This window comes from Aegilops tauschii, chromosome 7 (assembly GCF_002575655.3).
Source record: "Aegilops tauschii subsp. strangulata cultivar AL8/78 chromosome 7, Aet v6.0, whole genome shotgun sequence".
Lineage (NCBI taxonomy): Eukaryota > Viridiplantae > Streptophyta > Magnoliopsida > Poales > Poaceae > Aegilops > Aegilops tauschii.
Window position 1 is genome coordinate 606,451,125 of NC_053041.3, and position 19,090 is coordinate 606,470,214.

The 19,090-nt window shown below is 45.9% G+C and overlaps 1 protein-coding gene and 1 long non-coding RNA gene across 2 annotated transcripts; both read right to left on the reverse strand.

The window, feature by feature from the left end:
- Positions 1 to 1,483: 1,483 nt before the first annotated feature.
- Positions 1,484 to 4,644, reverse strand: LOC120968320 (uncharacterized). The gene is made up of 3 exons (XR_012189828.1): positions 3,963 to 4,644; positions 2,451 to 2,482; positions 1,484 to 2,374 (listed from the first exon to the last, which is right to left on the reverse strand). It is a non-coding gene; the product is annotated as an uncharacterized lncRNA (long non-coding RNA).
- A 3,790-nt stretch (positions 4,645 to 8,434) lies between these two features.
- On the reverse strand, positions 8,435 to 9,472 carry LOC109759206 (uncharacterized). The gene has a single exon (XM_020318030.4). It carries the CDS (start codon positions 9,252 to 9,254, stop codon positions 8,604 to 8,606), a length of 651 nt encoding a protein of 216 aa, XP_020173619.1. The 5' UTR covers positions 9,255 to 9,472; the 3' UTR covers positions 8,435 to 8,603.
- Positions 9,473 to 19,090: the final 9,618 nt, after the last annotated feature.

Below are 19,090 nucleotides of genomic sequence, written 5' to 3' on the forward strand. Positions count from 1 at the left end.
AGTGTACTGAATCCACGTCCAGTCACTGTCCGGAATAATACCCCCGCGCCAATCAAGTGCATCTCGCCGTACTGTCTTCGGTTGCGCTACAGTCATCTTGGATGACAACATCTCAAGCACACACGGCCATGAATCCACCGCGACGACGACGTGTCGACGTTCCACCGGAGAGCGTCGAGGTCGAGGGTCGACTGGCCAAATTTATAGATTAAAATATGATTTTTCTTTGTTGTATCTAGGCCAGATTATCTTTGAGGAAAATCTGGGCCAGATTTTTATCTTTTTGTTATGTAGTCTGCAAATAAACATATCAGTTATTGAAACATTACACATACTTAGAGAAAGACATTGATATTTTTTGGAAACTTTTAACTGGAGCCCGTCCTATATAATGCTGCTCTCTTGTGCTCAACTGCTCCGCACCAGCACCACTGCCGAGGAAAAGCCCTTCCCCTAACCTGAAAAAAGAAGAGGAGCATTATCCATGGCATTTGTCAGGTCCCTTTCACTGCTGCTAGTGACACCAGCACTTGCGGGGAGCAGGAATAAACAATGCAAAAAAGCAGGACCAAATCTTTATGGAGCAGCTCTAGGATCACCATCCAGAAGAAAAAATGATGCTGTAATTAGATTAACAGATGATGCTTCATGCATCAGGAGCATGTAAGAGGAGTAGCAGAACAAGATTTTATGCAAATCTGCTGTCACCAACAAGAAAAGGAATAAGTAACACCGGGCTTAGTGCGGGCCACCATCAGGCGATTGCTACTTTAATCCAACATAATAATCTGGGAAAAGATCATTCGGGATTTCTTATCCTTGTGGGGGATGATCTTTGCCCAATACTTCTAAATTGTACTTCTAAATTGCTTTATGCAATGCTCCAACTTAGAATTTACTGCGGGAATCCGAGATACATGAATCTCTGGTGTTTTCTCTTAGTGACAAATCTCTAAAGATGCTGCAGTTATTATTAACTAACTCTTGCTTTTGTTGTTGGGCCCATGACTAGATGTCAACCGGTAAGAAACATTCACACATATATGGCATGATGCGAAAAATGTGGTGACAAAATCCCTAGAATAAGAACTTTACAAATGTATAATCATATCAACAAAATTAAAGTCATTGCATAAAATATCATGGCCATGTTATCCACAACATTCACTTACTAAGATATGAAACAGAGCAATGCAGACAAATAGCAGTTTGTGCAAGTACTTCGTGACTATTTTCACCAAGACAAGAAGTAATTGACAACAAGACGAGGACAGTGGGATAAGGCAATCATTTTCGCGGGGGGAAGGGGGCCGGGGGGGGGGGGGGGGGGGGGGGATGCATAAATCTTTGAGCCGATATTATTAGAATAAGTTCGGGTAAAAAAGATGATGACTTTAATCCACAGTTATCTAGGCAATACGTACATTGGTGCCTCTCATCATCACAAAATTGAACCTACTCAGGTAGTAGACGGTTAGTTGCTAAAGGGTACTAACCTCCATTAGAATTATATGTACATGCATGGCACAATATCACTTCCTGTCTCATACATACAGTTAATGAAAACTCTAAAGTTTGAGTAAGCTATGTGACCTTACTGATGGGACTGACCCTGCTCTCTAAAAAAGAGATTTGTTTCTATCTCTGAATAGTAAGATAAGTAGTTGGAAGACAAAGACACACTATACCTATTGCATTTATGATGCGTCAAGGGAATAATATTTACAAGAAAACCCAATAAGATTTCACAGAACATTACTAAGCTAAAAATTACCTTCCTACTTTTTTTTTGCGGGAAGAAAAAGCACTGCAGGCACTCTTTTATGTTTTTTGGAAGTTCATTTGTTTAGATATGCCACCACCCTGTTCTTGTGGAGTTTTGCCCGTGAGGCTCTGGGCCTGAGTGGTAGGCCTTAGACCTGGGCGATTTCCTAAATGCGTAGGCTCATCGTACCAGTAGGAGGAGACGGCTCTTGTGCTGGTAGTGCGATGAATTGGACCCTATGTACCACGTAATAAGGTGGTTATCAAGAGAGTCTTCTTGCAACATGCTCCCGACTATATATTTAAATTCTTGGCAAATTTGCGGTAGTACCACCCACTATGCAGCGGCGGGACAGGGACCGTCTAGGAGACATGCTGGATGGTGTTCAGGTGGTCGACAGATAGCATGGTGCATGTCTTCTGTTGTTACCCCAATAAGCCTATTTTTTTCTTGCACTCACAATTGCAGCTCTAGTTGTATGGCTGTGGACGTTGCTTTGAGAGATATATAGGAATCCATGCTTGCAGCAAAGCACTCACAAGCACTCCTCGTTAATGAATTTGCTGTCATCTCCAATGCATCATGATATCCGGGGTTATTGTACAATATCTGGAAATAATCAAATTAACATTATAGTCCATAATTCCAATTATGTATTGTTATGTGGGGATTAACCGAGCCATACCATCTATGATTTAGAAGCCAAGGGGAAAACCTCTGCATTGACATTTAAAGCCAGATGGAAAAGTATGTCAATCCCCAAGGACAAAAATACAGCAAAAAGACTTGAAAAATACTTCCACTATTAACTAGTAAATAGGAAATGTTGTTGTCACAAGCGTTCTTTCAAAACCTGGGCAAGTATATGATATTACTAAAAAATGATTCAAAGGAGCTCCTTCGATCGCTCTAGGGTGCTAGTCCCATGTTAAGGGTCTCTTGGATTCACATGATTCTAAAAATGAAGGAACAGAAAAAACATAGGATTGGAATGCCAGGCTCATCTCAATCCTATAGGGTTTTTGCTTGTTTGATTGCATAGGAAAAACAAAGGATTCTTTCATAGAGTTTTGAGTGGATGCTAAAATTCATATGAAACGCAGTGCAAAAGAATCCTTAGGTAATTTTCTGAAGGACTGAATCCTATGAATCAAATAACCAGCATGGGAAAAATTCCTAAAGATTCCAATCCTCCAAAATTCCTACGAAAGTCCTTCGAATCAAAGGAGACCTAATTGTAATGTGCATGTGCATATATTAATCACATATCTTTTTTTTTGTGGAATCACATATCATTTGTGACGTTATTGTATACGGAACACATTTCCAATTATAGCACTGTAGTTATACAGAAAATACAGGACGAAGATTTACGACACGCAAGTGCAGGAGCACTCAGGTCGCTAGTACCAGCTTTTTATTTTCTCTTTCGATTTTCAAAAATCTATATCTTTTAAAAGAAAATTTTGAATTAAGTTCTATTTCATATTTGTGTTTCTCGCGACCAACGCTTTCAAATAAGATAAATTTTGAATATATTTTGATGATTTTTTTTAAAAATGTGAAGTTTCAATGTTTGAAACTCAGTATGAGTGACCGATAAAAATCAGTTATTTTGTGTCTACGAACGATAGAAAAAATTTCCTAAAATAATATCTCTAAAACCTGTTGAAACTGGGCATTTTTTGATGTAAAAACAGTAAGTTTCATCATTAAAAGTTAAAGCTTTTTGAGGGTTTTCTTTTTTACTGTGCCCTCGTGCGAGATTCAACAACTTCGCGAATCGCGAGGAAAATCGGGCAGGCGGCAGGGCTTGGCAGGTGAATGCGCCCCGCACTTACATGCCCCTACGAATTTCCGAGAAAATACAACTTGTTCTTAAATACTTGATACAGTAATGTGATATATGCAGCTATGCAATGGCGCAGAATTCATGCACTTCTCTTACAAAGCAAGGCAGAGATAACATGAGCATTTGAAATATTGGATACAAGGATTTATTAATATCTTTCACTCTAAATATGAGCACTGAAAGCATTGAAATTTTTATTATGAATGCTTTCTAGACCACGCACCTAACTGCATGGCATTTTGCGTATGAATGTATTATCACAAAATCGGACAATCATGAAGTAAACAAAGCTGAGACAGAGATATTGTTTAACATAAATTTAAAATTATTCAAGAGTAAGCTTACCGCAATTATAGATACTCTCTTCCTTTTCTTGTCTCTTGTCTTTCTTGCAGTGCCGTCGTGCTGCTGCTCTCATGGTCATGGCTCTCCGCGTCAGCGGCATTGCCTCGGAGCTTCGAGCTGACCTCGCAGCGTTGCTCGTCCACTTTCTTCTCTTGCCCATCGACGTCGTGCTCGGTGGCGCCGCTGCGGCCGCGAGCTCCACCTCGGCAGCCCGGCTGGTGACCGGCTTGACGAGGAACATGGGCTGCTTGTCGCCGGCCATGATGACCGGCCACCACGTGCTCCTGGAAATCCGGGGCCGACTTGGACGCTCCGGACGCCGAGACCTCCTCCCCGTTGGCGTCACCCGCCGCTGGAGAGCTTCCAGTAGGAGCAGGCGAGGATGAGCAGCGTGAAGGCGACGAGCCCCAGCATCGCTTCCAGCCCACCGAAGAGGTACGGCACCGGCAACTGCCACGGCGAGTGTGGTGCCATCGTCCCGTTGATCAGCCCGTGCGCTGGCGCCACCGTATGGCGCCCCCACGCGGTGGCTCACGGAGAAGAACTCGACTCCGGGTCTCATGGTCGTGTTGGTGCGGAAGCGTATCAGAGGAGCTGCGCCTGGTTAGTTTGCTTCTGCTAGCTGTTTCTCTTGTGTTGGGGCTTGTTTGTGCTAGGCGTGGTGTGGGAACTGGGAAGGGTGAGAGGGAAATGGGATGTATTTATAGGAGAGGTGGAGAAGAAATATTCACAGAACATCACAGTATTCTCTATTTGTTTATTTATTTAGGGGGTACTGTCTATTTGTGACGCCAAGGAATATCAAAAGACCAAACTGATCTTTTTTGTTTGGAGCTGTGAACTCTGCTCGTACATATTTGCAATAGCTACATCCCTTCAGTGTCAAGTTGTCGTATCAAATGTCAAAGACCGTATGAATTTCCTAATGACATGTTATTTTCGCACGGAGGTACTGCCTCTATTCCAAAAAATGGTGTTCATAGAGGAAATGGTTAATTTAATCCACTCTATGCCAACAATGCTCGACTCTCCTAGTAACTGCATCACACGGTTTCAGCCAAAAGCACGGCGAGACAAACGGCTGAGTTGAATGCCGGTGGGTTATGGTCGAGGTGAAAGTGGTTATATGGGGGTAATTTCGGCATGACGAGACGGTTTCCCGTTTCGTCTTTTTGTACAGCATTTTTTCCTAGGAGGGGGGGGGGGGGGGGGGGGGTTGGTTAGTCACTATTTCATGATGGGGGTGGGCCCATGAATTGTAGATCATTCATCACAATGACGAAAATTAAGTATGTTATCCATTTACCTTCCTTTTTTTTGCATAATCTAGCTACTGAGAAGAAGTCACTAAAGATTTCTATCAAAAGGATGTAACGAAAATTCTCCAGATCTTCTTTTAGATTAATCCAAAGTTCTCTCTGAATAAATTTAACTATCTTTAGAGCCAACAATCTAAGTTCTAGAATGAGCACTACAAACGGCTTCCGACGATACAGGTAAATGTCATATGTTGCTGACGCATCAGTTCATATTTTACAACGTCCATTGACTAGAGAGAGCTCATCTGACGCACGACACCTGTTGTTGGGCCACTGACATGTGGGCCAGGTTCCAGGCGGACCCACATGTCAGTGGTGGAATGGCACCCTGCCATACGGCAAGGGATCCTCGTCCCCAATGACTACATAAGTTGTTACTTTTTATGGAAAGGAAAGAGGTAAGGGTGGCCCTACATCTTTTTTTCAATAATAAGACCCCATCCTTGGTGCATGTGAGGACTTGAACTGGAATGCCTGGGTTGTACACCCACTCTGACCAAGAAGTGAACTAAGCTCATTTAAAGATTCATTACTTATTAATTAGCTAAATATTGATTAAATTCCAGTCATAACTTCTTGATCAACTTACAAACATCTTTTATCCTAATATCTCTCCATATATAAGTTACTTGCTAGAATATTCAATTATATACATTTTGATATAGTTGCGCGCTTTCAATACATCACTTTTGCACCAAGTGTTTATGCTTTTACCTAACATAGGTAAATAAAAATAAACGGTTGAGAATTGGCAATACTGTTAACTAAGTTATCCACTATGTCATGTTGGGTTCAAGTAGCTAGGCAAGAGAGACAATTGAATGGACCAATCATTCATGCATTAGTCACTGCAACTAAAGTATTAAGTAGTAGAACTAGAACATTAAAAGTTTCCTTTGGCAAGGGGTTGTGAATAGTTTAGCCTTGGGTTTCACCTTGATTCTACCACGTGTGTTAGTGCATATATTCCAAGCACATAAGAAAACTTAAGCCGCAAACCTGCTGATTGAATAGCTTGGGCTTGGCCTGTTTTTCTTAAGGGAGGTCTTTTTTTTTTGCGGGGATTCTTAAGGGATATCATTAAATACCCTATGCTGTTATTTTTTAATAGAAATTAACAAAGTTTCTAAATTGTGGGGTTACTATATTTGTACTGAAGTTTTTTTCAAGGAGTTAAGAAAATAAATTGATCGTGTGTGCGGAATGTGGATAGAGGTATATGTGGATTATTAAATGTGTTTTACATTTACCTTTCAGCTTTGTATTAGCTCGTTGCCGTGAAGAAATCAACAAGGATTTGTTTTGCTCGATCATAAAACAGAAGTAGATAAAAAATTCCAAATATTCATTGTATTAATCCGGAAATTCTTTGTGATTTTGTTTTAGAGTCAAAGATCGTGGTTCTAAAATGAGCACTCGAAATGTTTTACGATGATCGTGGTCAATGCCATATGGCGATGAAATATCAGTTCATATTTGACAGCCATCCATTAATTGATGGAGCTGTCTACTTATTAGTTACCATCACTACAACATCCGATCATACTTATCCTAATATTGTTTCTATATATTTTTGGAAATGGCAGTTATCCTTCATTCATTAAGAAGAAAAGAGTTGATCAGTAAATTAGGGAAAACCAAGTAAAAACTAGATTACCCAGTTAATTATGTAGACCAAGCGAAAACCATTACAACCGCTGAGCGGCACAAATAAGAAACCCCACACACACACACCACTCCAAAGAGGGCCTCAGCTAGACAGCACGCAGGCATCATCGTCATCTTTCATCCCCTAGAGGCGTCATCGCCATCCCTACACTTCGAGCAAATGACTCTGACTTCGCCTTATGCAATAGTCGACTCAACCCACATTGTAGCGAATGCGTGAAGCTGCATGAAGATCTACGCCCAAACTCAGCCACCCGTGGCCAGGAATCACAACTCCGACTCCGATGGAGAGCTCAGAAGGACAAATACAGCCGTGGCACGGCTGGCGCTGCGGAAGATCACCGAACAGGCCACCTGTGGCCGGTCATCACATACCACAGTGCCCTGGAGCCTTAGCTTCGACCCCACAACAAGAAACAAACTGTGGCAATACCGCAGATACGCTGGAGAAGAGCCGTCTACCGCAACCATTGTCGCGCTGCCTTCGTCGCTCCAACCATCATTGTTGCCACAGAAGTCTGGCCGCCACAACCACCGCAAAACCACTGGTCCCTCTTACCGATGCCCCCACCATCATTGTTTCTATATTTATCTTACAACCTAGAAATTACTTTACTTCTGATGTATTTGTGTGTGTACAATGCTTCAATTTTGTTCGTTGATGGAAGGATCATCAATTGTGTTAGATGCAATTACTTTTATACAACTCTAAATATTGCTTAATTGTTATTGATACTATTTTTGTGCCATGGTTCTACCTTATATAGTACCAATTGTGGTGGAAGCCGCAGGCACACACCGGATGCACCGCTAAAGGTGGCCAATGAACTGCTGATATCGTGTGACACGCACCCGATGCACCGCTAAAGGATGCACACACCGGATGCACCGCTAAAGGATGCATCGCTAAGCTTCATGGGGCTGATCGTCTATTTATGTTTTGGCATGGTGCCATTTTTTGTATCCTGGACAAGGCTTGCTTCATACCATCTTGGTTCTTGAATATACTCCTTCCCTTCCATATTCAGTGTCGTACCACCTTGGTTCTTGAATATACTCCTTCCCTTTCATATTCAGTGTCGCTCAATCGGACGTATCTAGTCGTATTTCGGTGCTAGATACAAGGGACACTTTATATGGGGTGAAGGGAGTATAAAGCAGACCGAGGCCTACCTTGTAATAAAAAAAATGGGCTGTGAGTGCTGGGCCTACAGACCTAGTGCCGTCCCTATGTTGCTTGACCCTGTTGCGCTGCTTGTTTGCTGCAGGACAGCTGCATTCACAAAAGCAAAAGAATCTGAATTCGATCAATATTTATTCTTGTCTCCCGGCACAAGTCACTTTGGATTTCATTGTAAGTTTCCGAAAGATGGGGAATAATGGTGTGGAGTGCTGTCCGTTTCTTCAGAGGGCTGTAACTGAAGCAGAGCATGATGCTACGATCAACCATTATTTAGGGTGCAAAGAGACCTTCGATTGGCAAAATTTCCAAGTCTCGCATAAATATCTCCATTAATTTTCACTCAACCAATCACGCCAAGAATCTACACAGCCGAGCCTAAATCTAGGAGGAAGAAGGAGTGGGGAAAGGAGGAGGTGGGAGAAAAGCAGCCCCAAAAAAGGGAAAGCTGTAGCGAACAAAAGGCGGCTGCTTTTATTGCAAGCTTTCTTGCAGGGCCGTCGTGCTGCTGCTCTGGCTCGCCGCGTCTTGGTCATCGTGGTGGTGGTCGAGGCTCTGGCCCGCCGCGTCTTGGTCATGGACGTGGCTCCGGCTCGTCGCGTCGTGGTGATCACGGCTGGGGCTCGCCGAGTCAGCGCCGAGATGCGAGCTCGCCTCGGTGCCCGTCTCGTCCACCTTCTTCTCCTGCCCCTCACCGCCGGCGAGCGCGCTCGCTGCCGCGGCCGCGGTTGCGAGCTCCACCTCGGCAGCCCGGCTGACGGCCGGCTTCGCGAGGAACGTGGGCCGCTCGTCGCCTGCCATGATGACCACCACGTGCTCCAGGAAATCCATGGCCGGCCTGGCCGCGCCGGACGCCGAGGCCTTCTCCCCATCGGCGTCCCCCGTCGCCTGGCCGTCCCGGTCGCCGTCGAGGTACCCGGAGAGCTTCCAGTAGGAGCAGGCGAGGATGAGCAGCGCGAAGGCGATGAGCCCCAGCATGGCCGCCAGCCCGCCGAAGAGGTACGGCACCGGCGACTGCCACGGCGAGTGTGGCGCCACCGTCCCGTTGATCAGCCCCTGCGCTGGCGCCACCGTCGGCGCCCCCGCACGGTGGCTCATGGCGACGAACTCGGCTCCGGGCCTCATGGTTGTGTTGGTGTTTCACTTTCACGGCGTAGCAGAGCAGAGGAGTTGCAGGGTGCTTGTTGTTGCTCTGCTCTCTCTGTTTTTCTCCTCCGTGTGCTTGTTGTTGTTTCAAGGGTGGTGTGGTGTCTGGTGCGGAAGGGCGAGAGAGAAATAGGATGTATTTATAGGGGAAGAGACCGGGGAGAAATCTACTTGCAAAACATAGGAGGGTTGTCTATTTGTGATGCCAAGGAATATCATAGGACCAATGAGACATTTTCTGCCTGGAGTGTGTACTCTGTTTCTAGATACCACCCCTTTTTTAAGTGAAACCGCGGGAAAATCTCCACTGCAATTTTTACCGCAAATAAAATATGTATAAGCAAAAAACGAAGACAATTTGATAAGTAAAAAAAAAAGATTACCGATGATTATGTGTGTTTCCAATTTTATCATCGGCTAAGGTTTTTGTGATAACTAGTTGGTGTGATACCGTAAGAAAAGTTTAGGGTTCCTTTGCCTCCCGCCGGCTCCGCCGCCGATCCGCCTCGTCTTCGGTGGCCTTAGGACCATGGCGGCGCGGTGGATCCCGCCCCTTGCTGGTGGGAGGGCTCCAGTTTTAGATGTTTCCTCAAGTTTTGTTAGGGTTTATGTCCTGCTCAGAAAGACGAGACGGCGGCGGCTCCGTGAAGATGGAATAAGGTCTTAACCGCCTAGCCCCCATTCCGGTGGTGTGTCTAGCATCGTTGGTGGGCGTGTGGAGGTGTGTCTCCGGCGGATCTATCCTTGGTGGATTTGCTCGGATTTGGTCGTAGTTCGTCTATGTTTGTGTTTCTTCAGGTTGGATCCTTCCGATCTACGCTACTCTTCATTGGCGGCAGTTGATGTTCTGCTGTGCTGGTCCTATGGGGCCTTAGAGCATCTCCAGCCGCACCCCCAACAGGCCCCCCAGGCGAATTTTTAGCGCCGGTGGCCGAAAATCGGCCCAGTCACGCCCCCAGGATCTCGTTTAGCGCCGGTCTGGGCGAAATACAGAGCCGGCGATCCCGCCCCGAACCCAAGCGGCCGGGTGTCGCCTGGGCGCGCCGGCACAAGCGAAAAGCGGCGTGGGGCCGCTCCGTCGGCGACTGAAGCCCTTTCCCCCCGTTTTCTCCTACTTTCCCCCTAGGCTCCCCTCTCTTCTCCATTCCTCCCGCCAAACGCTCGGCTCCTCCCGCCAAACGCTCGCCTCCTCCCGCCAAATGCCCGCCGTGCCGCCGAAGAAGTACGTGATGCCGCGCGCCGCGACGGATCCCACAGCCGCCGCCGCCCAGCCGAAGCAAAGGAAGCCGAGGGCTCCGCTATCCAAGCCCCCCGGCATGAGCAACGCCGAGTGGAAGGTGGATGTGGAGCGCCGGGAGGCCATCACCGCCGACAGGCGCAACAGGGCCAAGAAGGCCAGGGAAAAAGCGGCGCACGCTGCGGCTGCGGCGGCGGCGGAACAAGCGGAGGCGGTGCGCGGGGCGATGATGAATCCACCCAGTGGGCACCCGTACGCGGCCTGGAGCCAGCAAAGCGTCGGCTCTCCGGCCGGGTTCTTGTCGTCGCCGCACCCATGGAGCACGTCGTCGCCGGGCTACGCCGATGTGGACGCCCATGGTGGCTTCAACCCCAACATCACCTTCCCCCATGGGCGCCCTGTCCAGCGCACGCCCTCGCCAGCGTTCGCGGGCGTGCAGTACCCGCCATACACATACTCGCCGCCGGACTATGCAGCCTCACCGACGCCACCTCTTCGCCGCGTCCTCTACTCGCAAGCCGCATCCTCGACGCATCTTGGCGACGCTGACTCGACGGAGGCCGACATGGAGGACATCATCGCAGCCGGCTCGGCTGCCGCCGCCGCCTCCCCCGGGTTCACTACCCAGGACGGCTCGATTGACCTCGGCGATATGGACGACGAGCTCGACTACGGCGAGGAAGAGCCGGAGGAGGAGGAGGAGGAGGAAGAGGAGGAGGAGGAACCGGCGCCGACGAGGAAAGGCAAGAAGAAGAGGAAGAAGAAGGCAGCCAAGCCCGGCGAGCCACGCATTAAGTGGGCGTCCAAGGAAGAGGAGTGCCTCGCCGAAGCGTGGAAGGTCGTCTGCCTCGACCCGGTCACCGGCACGAACCAGAGCATCGAGACGTATTGGGACCGCATCAAGGCCGAGTTCGACGAGCGGAAGCTCGTCGACCCCTACTTCAAAAGCGTGCACATGAAGCATGGGCCAAGGCGATGGCGAACCATTGGGGGCTCATCCAAACGGCGTGCAACAAATGGCATGAGATCGTCGAGGAGGTCGCGGCTTGCCCAAGAGCGGCACTAGCGTCGAGGATCAGGTATCTCATACTATTGCCTTCCGCCGTGCGCGCACACTTTCGCCTCGTGCGCGCCGCGTGCGCGTCGAGCACGCCGACTGATGTTCTTTCGTTCGGCGCAGCTGCTACGCATGTTCGCCATGTTCCGCGATGACAACAGCGACGCAGAGTTCAAGTACCTCCACGTCTTCAGGCGGATCGATAGGTGCGAGAAATGGGCGGCCGTCCGACGCACCCTCGCCAAAGCCAAAGAGACGTACAAGCCGGACGCGCCGACCGCGGGCGCGGCTGTCGGGCGACCGGACGGCAACAAAGGTGCCAAGAAGGTGAAATACGCCGAGTCGGCTACCTCGCGCATGCAAGAGTCCATCGAACACTGCCTCGCCGACGCCAAGACCAGGGCCGCCCAGCGAGAAGAGAAAACTGAGGCGAGGTGGGCTGTTTTGATGACGAACAGCGCCGTGAAACTCAAAGCTCAAGACGCGAAGAAGAGGAACAATGACCTCGCCTTCTTGATGGGTGGCGCTGACATGCCCCAGAGCGGCGACGAGAAGCTCAAGGCGTGGTTTTTGGCGGAGCGCGGCCTCATCCTGAATCAGATACCGGCGACGCCGACGCCGACGCCGCCGCCCAGCCCGGCGGCTGATGACGATGCCTCCGCGACGCCCAGCCCCACCGACGATGCCTCCGCCGCGCCCGGCAGCACAGAAGCCACGCCGACCAGCCCGAAGCCGCGCCGACTCCTTCCAGCCCGCGTACGCCGACGACGACGCCGCCGGAGGTTGAGCTCGACGTTTGATGTACTCCTTCCGCGTCCTTCCTTTTCTGTACGCCGAACTACTGCGTGTCCTTTTATTTGATCGCCGAACTGTGGCACTGAATCGCCGAACTATTGCGATGATCGCTTTTCTTTGAGCGGGAACGATGGAGTTCGAATATGGGGCGCCTTGGGGGCGGCACCTGGGGGCGTGGCTGGGGATAAACGAACCCCAGGGGCCGATCTAGCGCCGGCTCGCCCCCAGGCCGCTCTTTTTCGGCGCCCTAGGGGGCTGAACGTCTGGAGATGCTCTTAGCACGACGACTTCCCGACTGTCTACTACAACTAGTTTTGCCCGGCTCCGGTGAGGGAGGGGTGATTATGGCGGCACACCTTCGGCTCGCTTCAGTGCTTGTAGTCGTCGGTAGATGGTCTACGGACCTGGATGTAATTTTTGTTATTTCCTGTGTTCGTTGTATTGCCATGATTGAAGATGAATAGATTGGAAGTTTTCTCGCAAAAAAAACTAGTTGTTGTGAAGAAATCAATAAGGAGTATTGCTTGATCATAAAGTATAAGTAATAAAAAAAATTCAAAACTTCTTTTGTATTAATACATAATTTTTTCAAAGATACAGTGAAACGATTTTGTTTTAGAGCAAAAGATCATAGTTCTAAAATAAACAAAACGGTTTCGAAGGATCCAGGTCAATGTCATATGGCGATGACTGGCTAGTTCATATTTGATAACCATCCATTAATTGGTGAAGTCGTCTACTTATTAGTTACCTAAAATTGAGTAAATCTCAGCTTGACATTCGGATCAACATCTGGCTATTGCTATCCTAATAGCGCTTCGATATAAATCAGGTAAATTTTCCTCTAGTTGTGCACTTTCAATACTTCAATTTTGGTCTTAGTGATGTTTTTACCTGACTAAGATTTGTAAAAGTTTTGATAGTCAGGAATTAGCATATATGTTAATTAAATTACAATGTATATTACGTAGGGATCAAGTAACTAGGCAAGATAGAACGTCGGGTGGACCAATCATTCATGCACTAGTCACTACAACTACATTAATTAGAACTGTAGAAGTTTCCTATGGTGTGGGGTTGTGAATAGTTTGGCCATGATTCTACACAACGTGTTAGTGAATAAATCCTTGTAATAACAAAAGTTTAAGTGAAACCTTCTTAATTATGTAGTGCACATTTCCTTAATCAGTGAATAGTCTGGCCTTGTGTCTTTTTTATTGGAGGGGAGTTCATTGGAATTAGTATTTGATACAACTCTTGAGAAGATTCCTTAATTGCGGTGCTACTATATTCTTAGTAAGCTTGTTCGAAGGGTTAAGAAAACTAATTGATTGTGTGACACCGATAGACGCGGATACACGGGAGGGAGAGATCATCTAGGACTCTACAAGAATTATTACTTTGTGCACTTATTATAAGGAGACTCCAAACCAGAAACAAGAAGGAAGTTAATGGTATGGTTTGGGCCGGACGTAAGCATCGTCCTTCTTTCTTTGGAGTAAATTAATGTAAAGTCAGAGATATGTTAATAGCAATAAAGGGGAGCATCTGGATGTGTCCCGATGTTGATGGTAATATTAGTACTATCCTATTAGCCAACATAATTGGCGAATATTTCCAGCTAGGTTAAATAGCTAGAGTATTACACATGATAGCCTCATTGCCAAACGCATATGAATTTGTACCAGCACATTTGTAGGATCTTCCTTTCAACTTTAGAAACGGTAAAAAAAACATTGCACACAACAATCAGATCAAGATAGGTGGATTTATATGCGAAGAGCATCGGTGCAAAGTTTAGCTGAAATCAACATGTGGCAGAAGTTGTTAATTACTACAACTAAATAACATGTCGCGTCCTTATCCTTCAGCATCCAGTTAGCTAGCTAAATCCATCGCTTAGTGGACCTTTACCAGCACCAAATGAATGCGGATGACGTCTGCAAGCTTTACTTAGCCTAGAGCTATGCTTGGCGTGACATATTGTGAGTGGCCGGAGGGCCCGATGCATGGCCAATAGAAGGGTACTACTCCGTAGATTATATCCAAGGAAACTCCATCAGTTACTCTACTTGTTAGTGTCGTGCTCCTTTAAGCTTGCTTTTTAACCAAAACATATTCCCTCATAACCAACTTTTTGGTAGGGAGTATCCATCTCTCATAAAGTATGTGACCTTAACACACATAGTGCATCAACTAATCAGAAAGGTGCCTAGCGAAAACAAGATATATATGAACGCTCATAGAAAGTTCTACAAAAATTGTTCTGTTGCTCTACCTTGGTGTGAGCTTATCCACGCCAAAAGAATGATGGTCCCGGGCTAATAGGTCAGTATTTTGTGCAACGTGCATGATTGCGCGGGAGAAAAGGGGTGCAATATGTCTCGAGTGTGCACACACGAACCCAAATGTACATTCGCTACCGCGCCATGGTGGCTGATCCAGGACAAAACAACAACATATGGGTCACACACCACATGCGTTTGGGGGTTAGCTGAATAGGGATGCATGTCTTTTGTATGGATGCCAACTCAACATTATGATGTCTTGTGTGCAGTGAGCTCTTCCAGAACGGCTCCTGCTGCAGCCGCACGCGTAGATTCGTGTCTGCCCTAGTGTGTACATATTTTGTTGCTAGAAGCAAGGATAAGTGTGGACTAGCAATTAATATCGATGGTGATCACGGCAATGATTCAGAGGAATTCCTTGTGTCACCTCTCCCACTTATCGTCGTGATGTATGGTTTGTGTCTATCATTTGCAGCGTACATTCAATACATGACATGATGTGAGCTAGCCACCTAGGGAAAATTAATAAACCTTTTATCTAAATATACAAGGCCTATTAGAATTATAAAACTGCGATCGAGGTTTGGCTATGAATTAATAATCTCATAGTTTGCAGATTATTTGTCACAAAGTTAATATAATTATTGGATAACTACTTGAATTTGTTTTCTATTATTATGATTACATGAGCGTGAGAATTCTTTAGTAAATAGAACTAATTACTCTAACGTGTTAGGAAACAAAAATTATTTCCCTAGATATTTATGGGATTTGAATGTTTTCACATATTTCTGGTAAAGTTGAAATGCAAGCTGCCTGAGTATTCTAGGAATTGTACAGATCTTTTTTGAAGCCATTTCGAAGGCATATGTTTGAAATATTTTGGCCAAATTTGAACTGAAAATTCAAGATGCGGAGAAAAAAGGGTGAAATTTTCATCAATGCGAGGATGAAAATCCCTATTCATCTATTATATTTTTTTCACACTGCACAAATATATATATATGGTGTTCCGATCGGTCGCATTCCATGAAATATTCACATTCTTTGAAAAAACACAAAATGTGAAACCACACCCAGTATTAGAATAGGGTTTGGACTAAATAGTTTTTTGAAGGGCAAAGGTTTAATATGGTCGGTTTCGTAGTCCAGGCTTCAAGTCGTAGCAACGATTGGTAATACTGCATGTACGATGAATTTGAGTCCGATGTTGGTAAGATGTGTCATCAGATCATCTAGCTTAGACTAAAAATGTGATGGATGACTCTTGTTAGATGTCGTACAAAGATCGGACCCAAATTTGTCACATGCATAGCAATTCTATTCGTGTGCCTATTTTTCTTTTCTCGAGCACATCGAAATACACATCATATTTATTGGAACAAAACCGCCAAGGCGCAAATACAGCAAAACACAATGCAAAGAAAGAACTACACTACCGAAAAGTAAGAAAGAAGAAACTACTACAAAAACAGTGCATCTATTAATTAATATGGGAAATATTAAAAATCTGACGTCAGTTTTTCAATGCTTCGCAGCAAACGCTCCAGATTCACCATGCGAAAACAGATAAGCTGCCATGATGTTGTATAGGATTTGCCATGTTCTAAAATAAAATTGTCATGTAGTGTAAAAAATTGTCAAAATAATTACCATGTTGCAGCGACTAATTGCCATGCTTTCGATCGGGACGTACCTGAGGGCATCAATTTTCTGCATTGGGGTCCATTAATATTGCATATGAGTGAATAATGGCCTACTCTGAGCGTCAACTACTAGCTACTTAATTAATATCACGCGCCATTAGTACGTCGCGTACGTAGCCAAAACGGCAAGTATCTATCCATATTCCCTAATGGAGTACCCATGATTAATTATAAGCTGTACCAATGCGTCCACGGCACCTCAATCCATTCTCTCAAGTATGGCATCTCCCTTTAGTTACTTTGCCATGGTGCATGTCTGCATGATCGATCGATGGATTCCACCCCTTTTTTCCTCCACTCTCGCGGGGTCCAATTGGTACATACGTATGTACGCAGTAGTGGTTAACACAAATCTGCTTTGATTAACATCCATCGATGTGTTTTGTTTCGGCTCAAGAGTTCAAGTGGTGGAAGGAAGGAAGGAGATCACGAGATGGGTTTTGTGTGCGCATGCATGCATGCTGGTTGCTGGGCTCACTCAATCACATGTTACGGGCGCTAATTGGGTTGCTGGGCACCGTACGTGTCGCGCTCGGTTCCGGTTGGCGTTGAGATCATTGCCCGCCTTGACTTTCCTCCCGCAGAAACATCAACTTGGCCTTGACACGTGAGCTACATCAGAGTTTACATCCATCCGGCAAAGGTCAAGTCCATCTTGGGCAGGCTGTGAATTAACTTCGCCGGTCACGTTCCGTATTGACACTTTGCAGGAGCGCAAAGCTGAATTCCAGTGTTGATCTGTAAAAGAAAGAAAAACTGAACTTTAAGACCGTTTTTTTTTCTTGCCTGATTTTAAGGCGGTTTTCGCCTCGCGGAGCATTTTCAAGCATAATCGTGCTTCAAATGCCATAGAGAAGGAAGTCTAGGGCATAGGGCGCCATTGCTTGGTCCACCAACAAAAACGTATGTTTGGGATTTTCGCGACGAGAACTCAACATCAACTACCACATGGTGTATGTGACAAGCAACCTCAAAATAAACAATGTAAAAAAAACCCGGCATCAACTGGTAACAATAGAAATCCATGCTTTAAATTCTCAGAAATTTGGAAACAGTTGGGTAGATAAATACAATATACTTCAACCATACCACACATATTCAATCATAACTTTCACTTACAACTGGTCTCAATTAACACCGACCTTTCTCAAGTAAACCCCGTAAAAAGAATAGAAGTTAATACCACTAAACATCGCCGGCAACCATTTTTTTTGTAAAGGTCTACTGGGGGGTTGGTCCACCGGAATTTTTTCCATTCCATTGTTTAACGGCAAGCAAAATATAAAATGGACGAGAAAGGGCAGAAGATCCACACACGGGGGTCGACGGAGAGAAGAACTTAGGAGCACATACTCTTTACAACGTGAAGAACGACCGACAGGAGCACGGGGCGGGCTGAGCGGAAGATTACAATGAGGTGGCAAAGCTTTTTACCTGGCAGTCATTTATCATAGCCATGCCTGAGCATGGGCATCCCAACCTGGTGTCATGGGTCCAAAAATAATACAATAGGTATAATAATTTGTCATGCTCAAATTTTTCACATGAAAGTCCAGAAAAAGCCTGAAGAGGGTGAACTTCAAAAGATTTATTAAAAAAACATGTATGATAATGTATTTATGTTCAAAATGATTACTTAAATAGAAAGGTGTATTGCTTACTTGTTTCGGGCCAAGTCAGGCTCGGGCTTTTGATTTTCAGAATGGGCTGTAAGGCCGAGCTCAAAACCAGGCTCATCCCAACCCAGGGAAATAATCTTTTGTAAGAAGCAATAAGCTTTACGCCTCAATGCATCAGTAGAAAAAAGAGAAATATGTACAAGCCCGAAAATGGGACACATCCGAATTTACAACGCCATACAACACTATGCCCCTAAGTGCTAAGCGCCATCAAGAGAGTGTCGTGAGGCCAATGCTCACGTTCTCACCCAAAATCGGGCCTCAACCCTAATCATACGAACAAGGCTAGCAGTCTTAGGTTATACGCTGTTGAAGACAATCGCGGTACTTTGCTTCCAGGACCACCATGCCGTGATCAGATATTCGATGTGGCAAAAACTCTTAGGGTTATCCTCGACAACAGGAGTTGGATGACTGGTCGGTTCCACGAGAGCACCTCGTGGCAAAAACTCTTAGGGTCTAGGAGCAGCATGGATCGAAGCTACTACCTTGTGTTTCAGATATTCGATGTGGATAGATGAGGGTGGCAACCAATCAATAGGCGTACATGCATCATCCTCCCGGGGGTGGCACAATTTCAAATGAGAGGGTGTGTCTGGGTAAAGTCGATCATACACATGTCGGGCCGGATGATGGCCGGCCAACAGGACGACGCTGCCAACATAACATTTTTTTCCGAGAAAAGAATATGTTGGTCTTTTATTAATGTGATAAGATATAAAGGTACAATGATGGGCTGCCTACTGGAAGTTGGTCTCATCTTGGACTGCCTACAAGGCTACAAGAACAATAGTAGACATCTGAGATGATCGAGCTCTCCAGAAGTATATACACCTGTTACACTAGAGCTAGGCATGCATATGCATGTCCATGCCCAATCCCTTATCTGTTGCAGGTTTTGTGGATACCTTTCTTCATTTACGTACATTTATTTTGGAAAAGTCTACCAGGGCGTTAGTTCACCGGATTATTATTTTCATTCCATTGCCTGGCGGTAAGTAACATATACAAAGGACAGCAAATGGAAGAAGATCGACACCAGGGGGGCGACGG